The 15595-nt window shown below is 43.6% G+C and overlaps 1 protein-coding gene and 1 long non-coding RNA gene across 2 annotated transcripts; both read right to left on the bottom strand.

The window, feature by feature from the left end:
- Window positions 1-1566: 1566 nt before the first annotated feature.
- Window positions 1567-3658, bottom strand: LOC142930194 (uncharacterized). Its single transcript, XR_012946256.1, has 2 exons — window positions 3628-3658; window positions 1567-2608 (listed from the first exon to the last, which is right to left on the bottom strand). It is a non-coding gene; the product is annotated as an uncharacterized LOC142930194 (long non-coding RNA).
- Window positions 3657-11495, bottom strand: LOC142929281 (dual specificity tyrosine-phosphorylation-regulated kinase 2-like). The gene is made up of 8 exons (XM_076070236.1): window positions 11331-11495; window positions 9875-10010; window positions 7100-7181; window positions 5976-6142; window positions 5329-5389; window positions 5094-5211; window positions 4582-4812; window positions 3657-3857 (listed from the first exon to the last, which is right to left on the bottom strand). Exons 1-8 carry the CDS (start codon window positions 11486-11488, stop codon window positions 3671-3673), a joined length of 1140 nt encoding a protein of 379 aa, XP_075926351.1. The 5' UTR covers window positions 11489-11495; the 3' UTR covers window positions 3657-3670.
- Window positions 11496-15595: the final 4100 nt, after the last annotated feature.

Below are 15595 nucleotides of genomic sequence, written 5' to 3'. Positions count from 1 at the left end.
AAACCGAAACATTAAATTAATTTACTATAGATATAGGGTGGCCCGATCTGTATAACCAAGCGATTTATGGACAGTTACTACATGGCAACATGTGCGATTGCGAATGACATCAAACAAGGTACAATGACCAACAATGGCAACTCGCACAACGAGCCATCGAAAGCACAATATGTATTCAACTACCTCGAACAACAAAGATCCCCTGTGTAGCCTTAACAGACTGTTGGGGCGAGTGCTGTTAGCACCTATAAAGGTCGGCCCTCCCCTAGGCTGAGCCGGCCTAGGGGAGGCCCAGGACCCGGTTCAGATATAATCGTCACTGGTGTTGGCCGTACGTGGGAATCGAACTCGGGACGCCGAGTTCATAGCGCAGCGCGCTCACCGCTACACCACCGCTCCACTTACACACACACTCCACACTCGCAGCCTACGTTAATTTTTCGTCTCCCCCCTCCTCTTTTCCGAACATAGATGGACTCGTCCATCTAAACAAACTGTCAAATCGCTATCCGTGGTGCTAACGTTTAAAAATAAATAAATACAAACCGCCACTTCTTTCAAATGTTCTTGCCGTTGTTTTTCACACCTGATGATGACTGCTTGTGTTGCAGTCGAAACGTCGTGAGAATTTTATTGTTTTATACATATTTTATTATTTTATTGTTTCCCTTCAACGTGACTTTACCGAAAGAACCAAGAATATGAATCACTGCAGTCACGAAAGCTTTACATGAAAATTTAAGGTGTAAACCGTTTTTGTGGGGTGCGAAGCGTGTCAGTGACCAACTAAGCTTCGGTGGTGGTGGTGGTGGTGAAGGAGTGGATGGTGTTGGTCGTCGCGTGGTGGAGTCATGGATGACGCCGGTGCGGCAGTGCAGCGCTCAGGATTTAGTGCGGAGGGAGTTGGGGGGGGTAAGGGCTGGATGGGGCTGTCCCCTCGCACAGCCCCGGGTTGCCTGCCCGTTCATCACCTTTGCGTTGGTGTTCTCCATCTCAACTTACAGCTGTTTTTATTGTCATAATCAGGGATAATTTTAGATGCGCGATGTGTTGATGATGCACCCAAGGCCACACTCGTCATTCTTCCACTCGCACTATCTGTCTCAGGAAAACAGTATTATGAAAACCCAGGTGGAGAGGTTCGGTTTGTGTGTTCTAGTTGACCTAAGCGCTAGTCGGGGTGCGTGCATGGGGTGAATGCATGGTGTGTGTGTATGTGTGGGCTGTATGTGTGGTGTGTGCATATGGTGTGTGTGTGGGGTGTAGGTGTGCGTGGGGTGTGTGTGTAGTTTGTGCATGGGGTGTGTGTGTGGGGTGTGAGCATGGGGTGTGTGTGTGGGGTGTATGTGTGCGTGGTGTGTGTGTGGGGGGTGTGGGGGGTGTGTGTATATGTGTGGGGTGCATGTGTGCGTGGGGTGCAAGCATGGTTTGTGTGTGTGCGTGGGGTGTGCACGGTGTGTGAATAGTGTGTGTATGCGTGGGGTGTGTGTGTGTGTGTGTGGTGCAAACAAGTAAAACAATATTAATAAACGTTCCAACAAAACCATAAATGCCAAGAAACATTGCTACAAATGAAAAATTTGTATTTACAAAATACTGAACACGAGGCTTGTTTGCAAACTTGCATGAAAGTAAAACGTATTGCACATTTAAATCTTCTGCATTAATACGTTCACGGTGAGACGGCCTTCCTCTAAATCCAATACACGATTAAACTAAACTAATATATTTACAGTTATTATATACGAGTTAAAAACAAACTTGCATGAAAGCAAAACGTATTGCACATTTAAATCTTCTGCATTAATACTTTCACGGTGAGACGGCCTTCCTCTAAATTCAATACACGGTAAAACTAAACTAATATATATTTACAGTTATTATTATATACGAGTTAAATACAAACTTGCATGAAAGTAAAACGTATTGCACATTTAAATCTTCTGCATTAACACGTTCACGGTGAGACGGCCTTCCTCTAAATTCAATACACGATTAAACTAAACTAATATATATTTACAGTTATTATATACGAGTTAAAAACAAACTTGCATGAAAGTAAAACGTATTGCACATTTAAATCTTCTGCATGAATACTTTCACGGTGAGACGGCCTTCCTCTAAATTCAATACACGGTAAAACTAAACTAATATATATTTACAGTTATTATTATATACGAGTTAAAAACATCCTTAGCTATTTCATTAACAGTAAGTCAAGAGAAAGGAGGGGGGGGGGGTGTTTGTGTGTGTGGTGTGTTATTGGTGGGTGATGGTTGGGTGGTGTGTGTGTGCATAGGTGGTGGGTGCGTGATGTGTGTAGGTGGGTGGTGTGTGTGGGTGGTGTGTGTGTGGGTGAATGGGGTGTGTGTGGGTGGGTGGGGTATGTCTGTGTGTGGTGTGTGTTGTGGGTGGGTGGTGGGTGGGGTGTGTGTGTGTGTGTGGGGTATGTCTGTGTGAGGTGTGTGTGGGTGGATGGGGTGTGTGGGTGGGTGGGGTGTGTGTGTGGGGTGTGTGCAGGTGGGGTGGTGGGGGGTTGCAGGATGTCTTGGGGTCTGGGGTCTCTGCCTCTTCCATTCCAGGTGTCGACATCCCCCGGTGACGTCACCTGTTCCGGGCACAAACCCAGGGGAAGCATTGGGGTCATCAAGGGACAGAGCACTCAAGACACACAGCAGCAGGTCTCCAGTCGTGTCTCAAGATGCTGCATGACATCGTGCGACAAGGGAGTGGAACACCAACGAGAGAAGCAGCCAGCTGGATGCAGTGCAATACAAATTTGGATTTATCTTCTCCATGTAAAATTGGTGGGAAAGATATTTTGCGGTGACGTAATGTTCACATACATTTCCTCGGGATGATCATGTATTATTAAGCTATGTTAATGAAAGATTCTGATTATTATGAAATAAATAGCTTACACCAAAACAGAACTCTTAGACAAAATAATCCTTTTCTTTTCCAATACAGATCTTTGGTCTTTTCTGAAATTGAACATTTATCTTGTTGATTGTACTTTAGCTGAAAGATTTGCATGCATTACGCGAGAGCTGAGCTTCTGTTAAAGATCTCAAAATAAGAGCTGAGTTATTGTTAACACTTATTTTTGAATGTAATCTCTTACGTAACATTATTTAATGCTTGTTTTTCAACATTCCGGTTTCCTGAAATCCAAATAAATTGGAATTTTTGCCCACGTGACAACATCGTTTGATTGGCTGTCAGTAGAGGGAAAAGCTGAAAATTGTCAGATACCTCGACGATCTGACCCAAAGTAACGAATAATGAATCTAAGATTGATCGTGAAAGCCGAGATATAATACTTTTTTACCTTTTAACGTGCACAGTGCTCACTCACTCTCACAACGCGAGAAACCACAGAACCACAATTGTCCAAGCTCTGAGGTCCTCTATACGTCAAGGTGTTATCGGCCAAATAATGAGTGGCTTTAAAATGTCGAAGGAAACTGGGGATCCGGAAAAAAAAAACCCCACGCATGCGAGGCGAAAACCACTCAATCCCATCCAGACGGAACAGGTGGAGTCCACATTTTTGTTGTGCTGCCTTCTCCTGGCAAGCCAGGATACGGGTGCCCACGGAAAGGGAGCGACCCACCAAACCCTTACCTCCACTGTACTGGAGTGGTGGGGTGCGCCAAACATGGGGCCTTTATTCTTCCGCATTGCAGCAGCAATGCTTCCGGACAAATCTAAGAAATGTCCGGAGTCGCTGCCGCACACGGGCAAATCTCCGCCCAGGCCCCCTCGATGCCTTCGCTCCGGTGTTGGCGACAGCTTCACTTATCGCTTGATGGCTGCGTTGGTATTCCAGGGCAGTGTAGAAACTGGCGTTCGAGCTGAAAGAGAGTTGCAAGGGCCACTGTTATGCCTCTGTCTGCCTTTCTTTATTTGTGCTGAAACTTTCCTACTGCAATACAATTCCATTATCTATCCTACTGCTACTCCCTGGCCCTGCCCCCCAGCCACAACCAGGTCTACCCCTATCAGAATATGTTCAGAATCAGAATATTTATTTAGACTGTAGGAATATTATGACCTTTAAAGCTCTTTTTTTTACAGATGTCAAGTAGATCACTGCCCCTACACCTATCACTACCCCAAACCCTTCTGAAGATAAGAAAAGCCAAAGCATTTTCACACTCAAACGAGCAAGCAGAGTGGTGGGAATTCCACATTCCCATGGCAGGGGCCAATCTATAAATGAAAACCAATGTTAGAATGATGTCCAGTACTGCTGGACATCATACTGGACATCCGTGAAAAAGAGCTTCATAGCTCATCAAATTCCTCCAGTATAAATAAATATTCTGATTCTTTTCTAGAGTTATAGGCAGAGGAGAAGAGGAAGATCTGGAGCCTAGAGTTGAACAAGAGCATGAAGTCGACAATGAAGATGGCTGGGGAAGGACAGTTCCAGACTGCAGAGGAGAAAGAGCAACGTCTCAAAGAGAGCTGCATGCAGAGAGAAAGCATTGAGCAGGGAGAAACATCAAAGTCACTTCATAAGAACCTAACCAACACAAATATTCTTCAAGATGCAACGTGCACGTGGAGACTCACGATTGGCTCTTGGCTGACACAAAATCTTCCTCGAGATCTGACCCAGAATCATTCGTCCAGCTCTGCTCGCATTGGCTCACACGATCCACCTCCACGATCTCGTCCATTTTAATCGATGCGTCCACAGCATCCGGTTCATTGTGACTAGCATGGCTTTTGTCCTTGGTGTCGTCCTGAAGCCACCTGTGGTTCAAAGCTTCCTCAGGCGTGAGCCGGCGAGCGGGATCCCACCTGCCAAGATATGAACGGTGAATCGTCAGGGTCCACTTACCGTCTACATTTCTTCTAATAATGGGGTGGAGGTGTGGCACATGCAATTATTTACCTTCATTATGCAAACGAATACAAGAAGGCACAAGGCATGAAATATTGCCCTGTTATGACACAAAGCCACTCCCTGTCAGTAAAACATCACTCCTAGTAATGTGCACTCTGTTTACGAGAGTGCTGATGGTGAACACGAAAATAATGATGAATTAAGATCATATGTAGACAGTACAGGTATATCTTACTCAAGGCATCCTTGAACAAAATCGATTAACTCTCTGTTCGTAGTCCGAAGCTTTTCCTTAAGAGAGGTGGTGCTTGGAACGACCTTCCTGCCGTTCACCCTGTGGCACCCTGTCTTGTCTGTGTTGGAGAGAAAATGAGTGAAACGGGTTTCCGAGGATTACGAACAAAGTACATTACGGCAATGCTTGCCTGGATAATTGTGACAACAGAAGTAGCAACCTCCCCTCCACTTACCGGTGTCAATGTACATTTCGGTCGCAGCATCAATCATGGACCTTGGTGGGAGACCAAAAATCTGTGCACAGGTCACAGTGAAATTAATATACATGGGTTAGGTCATTGGACTGTGTGTATCGTAAACATACATACAGTAGACTTCCTCAAATGTAAATGTCTCTAAAACTGAAACGTTTATTCACAAGGACTGCACATGCTTTTACAACATTACCATATATTTTAATTATTGGGTACTTAATGAACAAATATTGCCCATTAAAGTTACTTCATGAACCTCAGGGATGAACAATGAACCCGAAGAATGGAAAGGGTAATAGTCTGTCGCTCTGAGTGATGATTATCAACAAGGCCAAATCACATCATACGTGCCCAACTATTGTCTGATCACATTAAAGATATGACTATTCTCTATGTACATACTGGCAGCAGAGCAACATTTGTTCCCATGGAATGAGGCCAAAAGTATAATTGCTCCACAGATTGCAATCCACGGCAGTCTCCTCTATGGTTGTTAGCGACTAATGGACCATCACTCGGCATTAGCATTGTGAGCCGGCTCAGCTAAAACTAAGCCATGGGCTCTGCTGTTGGTTGCAATTCAAATTCATAAATAATGAGATTATATTTTAGCATATTTCAGGTACCGTGATCATTTGGGCAAGATAATCTCCAGTGGTCCGTAAGAGAGGGTAGCCAGAAGAGAGCTCAGCAATTACGCAGCCCAGGGACCACATGTCCACTGCGCAGGTGAGTTGGAGGCCCAGGAACATCTCTGGAGCCATGTATTTCCACGTTCCGAAAGATCCGAAAACTGCGCACCACACACACATGGACAGCACCGATTGAGCGAGAAGGTCATGCACGTTATTTGTCCACTTAGATTTTTGAGTGCACACAGATTAAAACATTTACATTTTGTAGGATGGTAAAATTGGTCATTCTATCCAGCAGATGAATGTGGATCTTTCTAAAACTGGCTCAGAACTGGAAAAGTGTGAGCGGCACTCCAAGAGACGTTTTGACATTGGTAAAAACGTTGTTTGCAAACACCTATTAATGCCTGTATGACCTGATAGGGTCTCTATGGCTGAGAATAATAACTGAGTCACTGAGAATGTAGTGCATTGTAAAGCTGCTCACCATGCCACGTTTCCAAACGCACACACATAAGAATAACAGGCGCCATTCGCCACTAGGTAGCAGTGACGTCACCACGGGACCTGTGCCAGGCCAGGTGCACTTTGAGGCCACGTGAAATGTCGAAGTCTCACTGACATATCACGAAAGATATCTAGGTGCCATGGGTTGACGAACTGAGATGACTGGCATATGTACCAACTATGCCCCCTCTGTGTCAACACACATATAAGACAAAGATCCCCCGTATAGCCTTAACAGACTGTTGGGGCAAGTGCTGTTAGCGAGCACCTATGAAGGCCGGCACGGCACACGAGGTGGTGGGGGGCCAGCAGCACGCCCGGCTGCTTTTGTCTCCCTAGTGGCGATGTTTACACACCGCACGAGGCGCTCATTTGGGGCTGAGTCGACCTCGGGGAGTCCCAGGACCGGTTCAGATAATCGTCACTGGTGTCGGCCGTGAGTGGGAATCGAACTCGGGGCGGCCGGGGAGCGTAGCGCAGCGTAGCGCTAACCGCTGCACCGCGCTAACCGCTGCACTAGCGCTCCCCACTCGTATATTCACAAAGATTCACAAAGACGCACAGACACACACACCCTCACACGAAAAAACACAAGCAAAACTACTCACTTGGTTTCGTCATTTTGATGCTCGCGCCAAAATCAATGATCCTGATGTTGCCGGTTGCGTGGTCTTTGACCATGGTGTTTTCCTAGGAAAAATAACAGGGGATAAAAGTGGTTAAGGTTCAAAAGTGCTCATGGCATGGATGGCCGGCGTGAACTCACCTCTGATTAATCAACACGTATAATTGTGCACTCTGCTAATTGCTACGGAGAGACGGGTACATTTTCGTCATTATATAAGAAGGCAATGATGACTAGGGATAAGACCCCGAGCCCCACGTGCACTGTAGAGTTTACATTAGCTCCAATAATATGTAACTTTTACAATCATATTACTTTACTGTTAATCGAATGACAGGAACTCGGTAATGTTAATTGACGTTTGACTGATTTATTGGTGGTAATGAAGATATTCACAATTAAGATTATGATATCAAAGTTGATTTCTATATTTAAAATACTTGGGTCTAGAATATTAATAACACTGGTGCTCAATCCCTATTAACAGAGATATTTAGCTGCGGTGTTGTGAGGTGGAGGGTGTGCCTCGTCACTATTGCAGGTGTGAAGATGTTCAATTATTTTTTCCAGTTGTCTTTGTTAATTTTCAGTTTTTGCGCGGGAAATCTAATAATAAGATGGCGACGGCCTCGTGGTTAGTCATTTTATTAACTTGTTTATTTTGATCAATCCAACTCGAATCAATAGATATAACGAATTTAAAGTTTTCGTGACTGCAAGGATTCATCTTCTTTGGTTCTTTCGGTAAAGTCACGTAGAATGAGAATAAAATAATACATTGATAAAATAAAATAACACAATAAAATTCTCACGACGTTTCGGCCACAACACAAGCGGCCTTCATCAGGTGAAGGGACGAGACTGTCTGGAGGACAGTGCTGGAGCGAACACAGCCAAGCTCAGACCGCGACGTTTAAGCTGTGTGAGAAGAAACAGAGCGCCTTCTATGACCAGTCACAAGCTAATCCCTCAGTTATTTCAATGCTAAATTCTCCTGTTTCATTTGTACTAGGTACCTCTGTGGATGTGTAGGCTTTGACTTTAACATAGCCATTTCTGTGACCAGTCACAAGCTAATCACTCAGCTATTGCAATGCTAAATTCTATGCTAATTCCTTTGTCAAGGCGCTCTGTTTCTTCTCACACAGCTTTAAGGTCGCGGTCTGAGCTTGGCTGTGTTCGCTCCAGCGCTGTCCTCCAGACAGTCTCATCCCTTCACCTGATGAAGGCCACTTGTGTTGTGGCCGAAACGTCGTGAGAATTTTATTGTGTTATTTTATTTTATCAATTTATTATTTTATTCTCATTCTACGTGACTTTACCGAAAGAACCAAAGAAGGTATAACGGAGTTGAAAGATGATTAGAGCATTTTGGTGATGAAAATAGAAGTAGCTTTTTTGTGAAAGTTGATCACATTTTGGTGTTATTGTACTCGTTGGTTCTATTCGGTAAAGGCACGTAAAAGTATAAAACAAAAAAATAAAAATAAAAAAATCACGACGTTTCGGCCACAACACAAGTGGCCTTCATCAGGTGAAGGGACCAGACTGGCTCGAGGACAGCGCTGGTCCCTTCACCTGATGAAGGCCACTTGTGTTGTGGCCGAAACGTCGTGAATTTTTTTTTGTTGTTTTATACTTTTATGTGATTTTACCGAATAGAACCAAAGAGTATGGATCCTTGCAGTCACGAAAGCTTCAAATCTAGAATTGGTGTTATTGTTTTGCATTGTGCGGTTCATTGCGAATGCACAAAATGGCCACGTTGTAGCAGCCATTTAATATTGACTTAATTTGGTGAACAGAATCGGCGTTACTGCAGAGGTTATATTCCTGATTAATAGTTGTTTTTATATATTTATTGTCAGTAAAATTTGATTTGCCTAATTTGCATGTCAATATAATTCCATATTAAATATGTATTTATTATTAATAACTATATAAGTACACATTGTTTCGTTTATGCAGTGTTATCAGGGACTGTGGGAAGTTTAGGAGGCATTAAAGATGTTTTGGGGCAGATGCTTCTTTTTAAATATTAAAGATGTTTTGGGGCAGATGCTTCTTGTTAAATGTTAAAGAATATAATGTTAAATGTTATTCGACATGATAAGTGGCTGCTACCATAATTGAGATTTGGGAAGACTCCATGCTGAGAGATTGAGCTGTGGTCTTGTGACGTGGAGTCGCTCACTTCTCAGGAGGACGGAACACAGCGCGGATTATCTGCTCGTGTTCTACAAACTGTACCACTTGAATCACTGTCTATTTAGCCGACCTGTCCCCCTCGTTAGGATAAGTTACAGGTGCTTCTCTCCTTTTCCTCGTGTCAGAAACTTGTCTAACATTGCCAATTGTAATTATCGCTTTTGAGTGTTGTGATTGTGGCCAATGTAAATTAGAATCTCTTCAAATAAACTGCAGAGTGTACTCTAGAGCAAGAAGAGATTAGACAATGTCCTGGATTGAAACAAGTGTCGATTACTTTTTATACATTTATCGAAACAATAGCATTATTGTTGTGCAATTCGGTATGAGGTGCAGGGTGTTTGGTTTTCAATTTTTTGAGTTACGAGAGAGGTCTTATTTTAGATTTGAAGCTTTCGTGACTGCAAGGATCCATACTCTTTGGTTCTATTCGGTAAAGTCACGTGACTTTACCGAATAGAACCAAAGAGTATAGGTCTGATTTTGCCACAGTTGCCTCAAGGCAAAACATATCCATGAATGACGGCAGTATGCTATTGTATTTACTTACCATCTTCAGGTCGCCATAAATGATGGCCTCCTTCTTAAGTTTTGCAAGGGCCCTCAACATGGATCTTGCATAGAGCCTGATTGTTGACGGTGCAAAGATCGTGGAGTTGCCATGGAATTGATCAAAGAGGTCGATGCTGCAAGACAAGATATCGTCAATGGTTAGTCCACCTTCGACTATCTTGGTCAATGCTTAGGATCGCTTCATGAACTGGAGGAATCATGCTTTACAATAGATTAGGAGTTTTATCATGTAAAACCAAATTCAAATTTCTCCCAGGTGAATGATGATGAAACATGACCTGCATATTGGGTTTGAGAAATATAATAACATCAACTTATAACATGCACAGTAATCACTTCACTGCAATATAAAGAGAACATTACTCAGACGTACGAGGAACCACAAACAGCAAGTCAACCAAAGTCATGAGCAGGCGCCAAAAGATGCCTAAGCTCTGCGGTCTTGTACATATAAAGGTATTTTCTAAAAAAAAAAAAAATGAGCGTTTACATGTTGGAAGAAAGCGGAGCACCCAGACAAAAACCCACACTTGCGAGGGGGCAATACTGTATCCCGTACAGATGTAACAGGTAGTCTACACTTTTGTTGTACTGCTCTCTACCGACAAGCCAGGGTATGGGCACCTCGACGCCCACGGTAGGGAGTTTCGCAAAATGTGTGTGACCCACCAAACCCTCGCCTCAGCAGTGCTGGATTACAGGCGGGCACCAAAATCGCCTGGCTCATAGGGCTCGTTATGATAATTTGCTGTTGCATCTGGTTTCATGATAAAGGTAATGGATGAGACAGGACGTTGCGGTAGGTAACAATGTTATTTACAGATAACGAGAAACATTGTTTACTGTATTTGTAATTATTATGAAGTGCTATGTTTTAATGTGCTGTACAATGTAAAATGGTGGTAACCACTCAGCTCATATGTATTAAGTAAGGTGGGAGAGCATCGTTGCATCATAAACAGTTACGTGCCACGTTAAGGAGACACCCGTGTCCCTTTCATATTTTAAAAACTACCAATAAAGCCTTAACATGAAAGGGCTGGTACAAGCCGATGGGTGGTGACATGGCCTAATGGCAGCATGATCCCCGCCTTTCGTCGAGGTTCATGGTTCGAATCCAGCAGCCTCCCTGATTAATGCAGCTGTAATAATACCACACACCGCGTCTGTCTCACAGCCGATGTTAAAAATTCGAAAATTACCCGAAAAATTAATTTATTGCCGTTGTACAACTTAGGAATCATCGCCCCCCTACTGGCAATCTAATGCCCCAGGTCACTGTTGCAAATGAGACTCATCCTGGTCTCTTGAGTTCTCACCTGGTCAAACAACATTTTTTTAAATCTGAATTTCATCAAATGTTACCTGCACGTTTTAAAAAATTGCTTCAGATAAACACGATGTTGGCGCACAGATGTGATTTTTTTACTTACGTCATGAGCTCCATAACGAAGCCGGGATGCTTTCTGAACATAAGATGCCCGATAAATCTAATAATGTAGTTATTTTCATTGTCCTTGGACTGCAACGCTTTCATGATATGCGCCTCCCTTCTGCATTTCTGAAGGTCGTTTCTGTGGAGGGAATGCATCGGTGAGTCTCACCCCACTCTTAAGTCTTGCATATTTTTAGGCATTATCACGCACATGGGATGGCGCGGTCAACAGAGCTCCAGAGTCATGGCTGTGAGCGCTTCATCCCGGTCAACGTCAACGTCGTCCCTGCCCGGTCGACGTGATCAGCGGCCAACTGGGGAGGCTGCACCAATCAGTTGGGAAGTTGTCGATGGTCGTTACCCGAAAGAGGTTACCACATCCCATCTCAGTGCGGTGAAAATGTTCCACCACTGGATTGTGATCACTGTGGTTTTTGAGCTATGTTAAGCGAGTAAGGTATAAAGTGTCCTGCTCCTCCAACCGAAACTGTGGACGATGTTGTGAAGCACTGTGGTCTGTGCTCCTTTAATGCGCAATTGCAAAAGTTGAAAAAAAATCTCTCCTGAAGACCCCTCGTGGCTAGCAGACCTCCTTGGCATTGGTATTTAGTGCCTGAACATGTTGCAATATAGAAGAATATAATATAATGGGCAAAAGGGCAGCACTCATCCCCGTTGTTGGTCAGTGGTGTGAACTCCACGTTCACGTGGCAGTAACCTTAAAAAATACATATTGCCTCTTCATGACAAATCAAACATCATTTTGATGGTGTTTGAAGACATTTATGAAATTATAAACTCATACAGAAACAGCTTCTGATGGAGATGGATACATGACCTGGCAGTCGCACGTTCGCCACTCGTTGCAGAGGTTCAAGGTTCGAATCAAGCAGCCGCCCTGATTAATACTGCGGGTGTATAACCATAATAATGCATGCTGTCTGCTTCGATGGATGCTAAAGATCACCTGACGTAATTTGCAAGAGTATGCCACTATGTGCTTGGAACTGGGTACAATGTTTGCCAATATGGAAACCTACACCACAAATTCCTCAATTTGTATTGTGCAATCATTGTCCCCCTACTGGCAGACTAATGCTCCAGGTCACTCTTGCAAATGAGACTTATCCTGGTCTCTTCAGATCTCACGAGGTTAAACAAAATACACTTTTAAATTGATTTTTTAAAAGTTATGGCTCTCTTCACAAATTCAGATATATATTTTTAATGTGGTTCATGTCTTTGTTCAAACTTACCTAGAAGTGTACTCTAGCAGCTTGATGGCCACTTCTCTTTTCGTCTTGTGGTCCAGGCATCGGAGCACCTGACCAAAGGACCCCTTCCCAAGTACATTCAGTACTTGGAAGCGGTACACCAGGTGTTCACCCGTGATCTAGAACAAGATTACACAAGAGTTCAGTACTCAACCAGGGCCGTCTCTAAGTGCTCAAACATTACTCAGTCTAAATACACGGCTCATTCAAGTTCTCATTTCTTAGTCACTGGTTTAGAGAAGTGAAGCACCTTGACACCTCACTTCTCTAAACCAGCTTAAAAGACGCTACGAATCTTAACAACGTTCATTGAAGCTCTGTCGTCCCGACAAGTTTGTTCCTTTCACCTGAAGAAGGCCACTTGTGTTGTGGCCGAAACGTCGTGAGAATTTTATCGTGTTATTTTATTATTTTATTACTTTATTCTCATTCTACTTGACTTTACCGAAAGAACCAAAGAAGATGAATCCTTGCAGTCACGAAAGCTTTAAATCGAAACTCATGAACATGTCTGAGCTTTCCCTGATGTCTCTGCCAAATACATCTTTGCCTCACACTGGAAACCACTAAATCATTCTATGAAAAGTGTGGGTTATAGAATGTCCTTTAACTGTATTTATGATGACAAAGATAGTCACCACATCGCACGCTTTGAGTGCACTTCTGCGGCCGTCTGGAATGCTCTTCCTTCCGATATTAGGCAGCCACTGGAGCGATGCACTGTTAAATCTAGATTTAAAACTCAAGATCACAGGTGTCACTTTTACATAGCCATGTTCATTCAATTCCCACATTCCACCCACACAGTGAGTGGCTTCACTCTGTATGCCCTGCATACTATACTCATAGGCCCATTCTAGGCTATGCCAACCCCACCCACTACTCAGGTAGCCCCACCTTTTGATCGTATCAATGGTTGAGCATTAGGCCAGAAGATTTTAATCGAGATAAATCCACATTTTTTTTGTAGTTGCTTTGTGGCACCAGGAGAGCCTTTCTGAAAATGTCCAAAACTAGGACGTTGAGTAGCTTAACGTTTCAGTGTTCTTCACACAGAAAATCATTAGCAACTTATTAGGTATACACGTGCGTGTAAGGGATGTTGTGGTTTATAGTGGAATGCATGATTTAGTTGCAATGAACATGGCCCATATTGGAGAGTCTTACCGGAATGTAGTGGCCGTCGATGTCATCGTAGCCATCATTGGAAGGGCCATTTCGTTCCGAACGAATCTTGAAATAAAAAACTTCATTGAAACACAATATTTCTTGACGTTCCTGCTCTGTCATTCTGTCTTTGAATTTGTCCAAGACTTCTGCACACGCACACATGCCCAAAGACACACATGGTCATTCATGCACATATACACGTGTGCAACAAACGTAATTACGATCACAAATGAATGAAGCACATCATGTTACACTTAACAAAGAGACTCGATTTGGGCCTCTTGTATGTGTGCTCTTAACGGATTTGTAAAGCCATTTATGGATCGGTCTTCTAGATAGATATGATGTGTGTTTGTTATAGAGGAGTGTGGCAGTAATTCATGTGGTGAATGATGCTGAATTAAGTGGAGTAAAAACCTTGTGGTGTGCAGCTCATCCCTGCCACTGGGAAGACGACTTCATCCGATGGAGTTGCCTGTTTTTGTCACAGAGATGCGCACAGAGAGGCACGCGTGAACATGCGGGCAAGCACACAGACATAGACATGTATACAGACACAGTGGTACACACACAAACACCCACTGAGAGAGTGCTTGTGGAAGGGCCTAAATCGCACAAAGCTCTCAGAGGATTACCCTAGAGAGTATTTTTTAGCCTGCACCGCCGTGATGGCCTCATATATTGGAAAAGGTCAACGCTTTACCTCACTATGCATGATCGACGAGCTGCGGTGAACCCATTTACTGTATACTGTTGGGTGGTATTTAAGAAACTTGCCCCATTGAACTGCCATGCTTGGAGATTAAAGCAGCGACCTCTGGTGTGGAAACCACTACACCAAGCAGCATCCAAGACATAGAGATTCACGAATAATAGTATATTGCACCTCGATGATGTCAAATAATCTGACACTTTGGGAATATTAAACGGTGCCCATATTCCCAGGTTTGTGCCCAATTCCATTAAACATCTTCAACTGCATTATCCATTGATTTCTAATTTACACAAATATGGCAAAAGGGTCAATTGTTGAAGGTATTTTATGAAACTGGTTACAGGTCACGAACCTGACCGCATTCATGAAGTCCAAGTAGAGCACCTGCCAATACGTGTGCTGTGTAATACGCTCGTGTGTCTCCTGGTTGGTTCACGAGTACTAGAGTCCCTTACTGCGAACTGAGCTGACAAGAAATTGCCTTGACTGTGTCGTGAGTTTGCCGTGTGTAAGCGTGTCAGTACCGTTAGGTCAAAACGGCCCGTTGTGGTACTAGTTATAATAGGCGTTTACTAACAGCACTTACCCCAGAGTCTATAGAGCTTACACGATGTGGGGTGGGGGGGGGGGAACTTTGATTCTTTGCTGTCAGTTGAACTAGTAATAAACCCATTTGGTGGTGAAGTGACCTGAAAGCCTGCACTGTGTGTTGAGCTCATTGGTCAATGGTAATCGTTCTATTCTAGAATGGCAGTGAAACACGTAGTCCACGAATACTCTACGATAAAAAAAGAAGTGAGCTTGTCTCTGTATTGTGCAGTCTGCTTATAAGAGCTTGCTGTCAAGTGAGTTACTGACCTGCTGCACAATTGCAGACTGAACATCGAGTTGATCCATCTCCAAAAGATCGTTCTGGAACACAGCACAAATATAGCATTAAAACCTAAATAACCTCCTTTAGCACCCTTCATTCGACCAAGCTTAGAGCAGCAAGGGAGATCTCTCCAGCAGGTGTGGCACTCTCCCAGAACTGTCTTCAATAGGGAGTTCAAATCCCCGTTTAAAGATTGGGAACCCTTCATCCTTGAAGAGTTCGTGAAAAAA

The sequence above is a fragment of the Petromyzon marinus genome, chromosome 1 (assembly GCF_048934315.1).
Source record: "Petromyzon marinus isolate PM22_M1 ecotype Great Lakes invasive population chromosome 1, UKy_Petmar_22M1.pri1.0, whole genome shotgun sequence".
NCBI classification, from domain to species: Eukaryota; Metazoa; Chordata; class Hyperoartia; order Petromyzontiformes; family Petromyzontidae; genus Petromyzon; species Petromyzon marinus.
The sequence above is the reverse complement of the archived record's forward strand: the minus strand, read 5'-3'. Positions and strand labels throughout refer to the sequence as shown.

Bases quoted from the DNA above. Each gene is read 5' to 3' on its own strand.
- LOC142929281 (XM_076070236.1), bottom strand. From the start codon at position 11,488: ATGCATTCCCTCCACAGAAACGACCTTCAGAAATGCAGAAGGGAGGCG. The intron at 6,143-7,099 runs GTGAGTAGTTTT...TGTGGTGCGCAG, and splicing joins CATCAAAATGACGAAACCAA to TTTTCGGATCTTTCGGAACG. The intron at 4,813-5,093 runs GTAAGATATACC...ATATCTTGGCAG, and splicing joins TTTGTTCAAGGATGCCTTGA to GTGGGATCCCGCTCGCCGGC.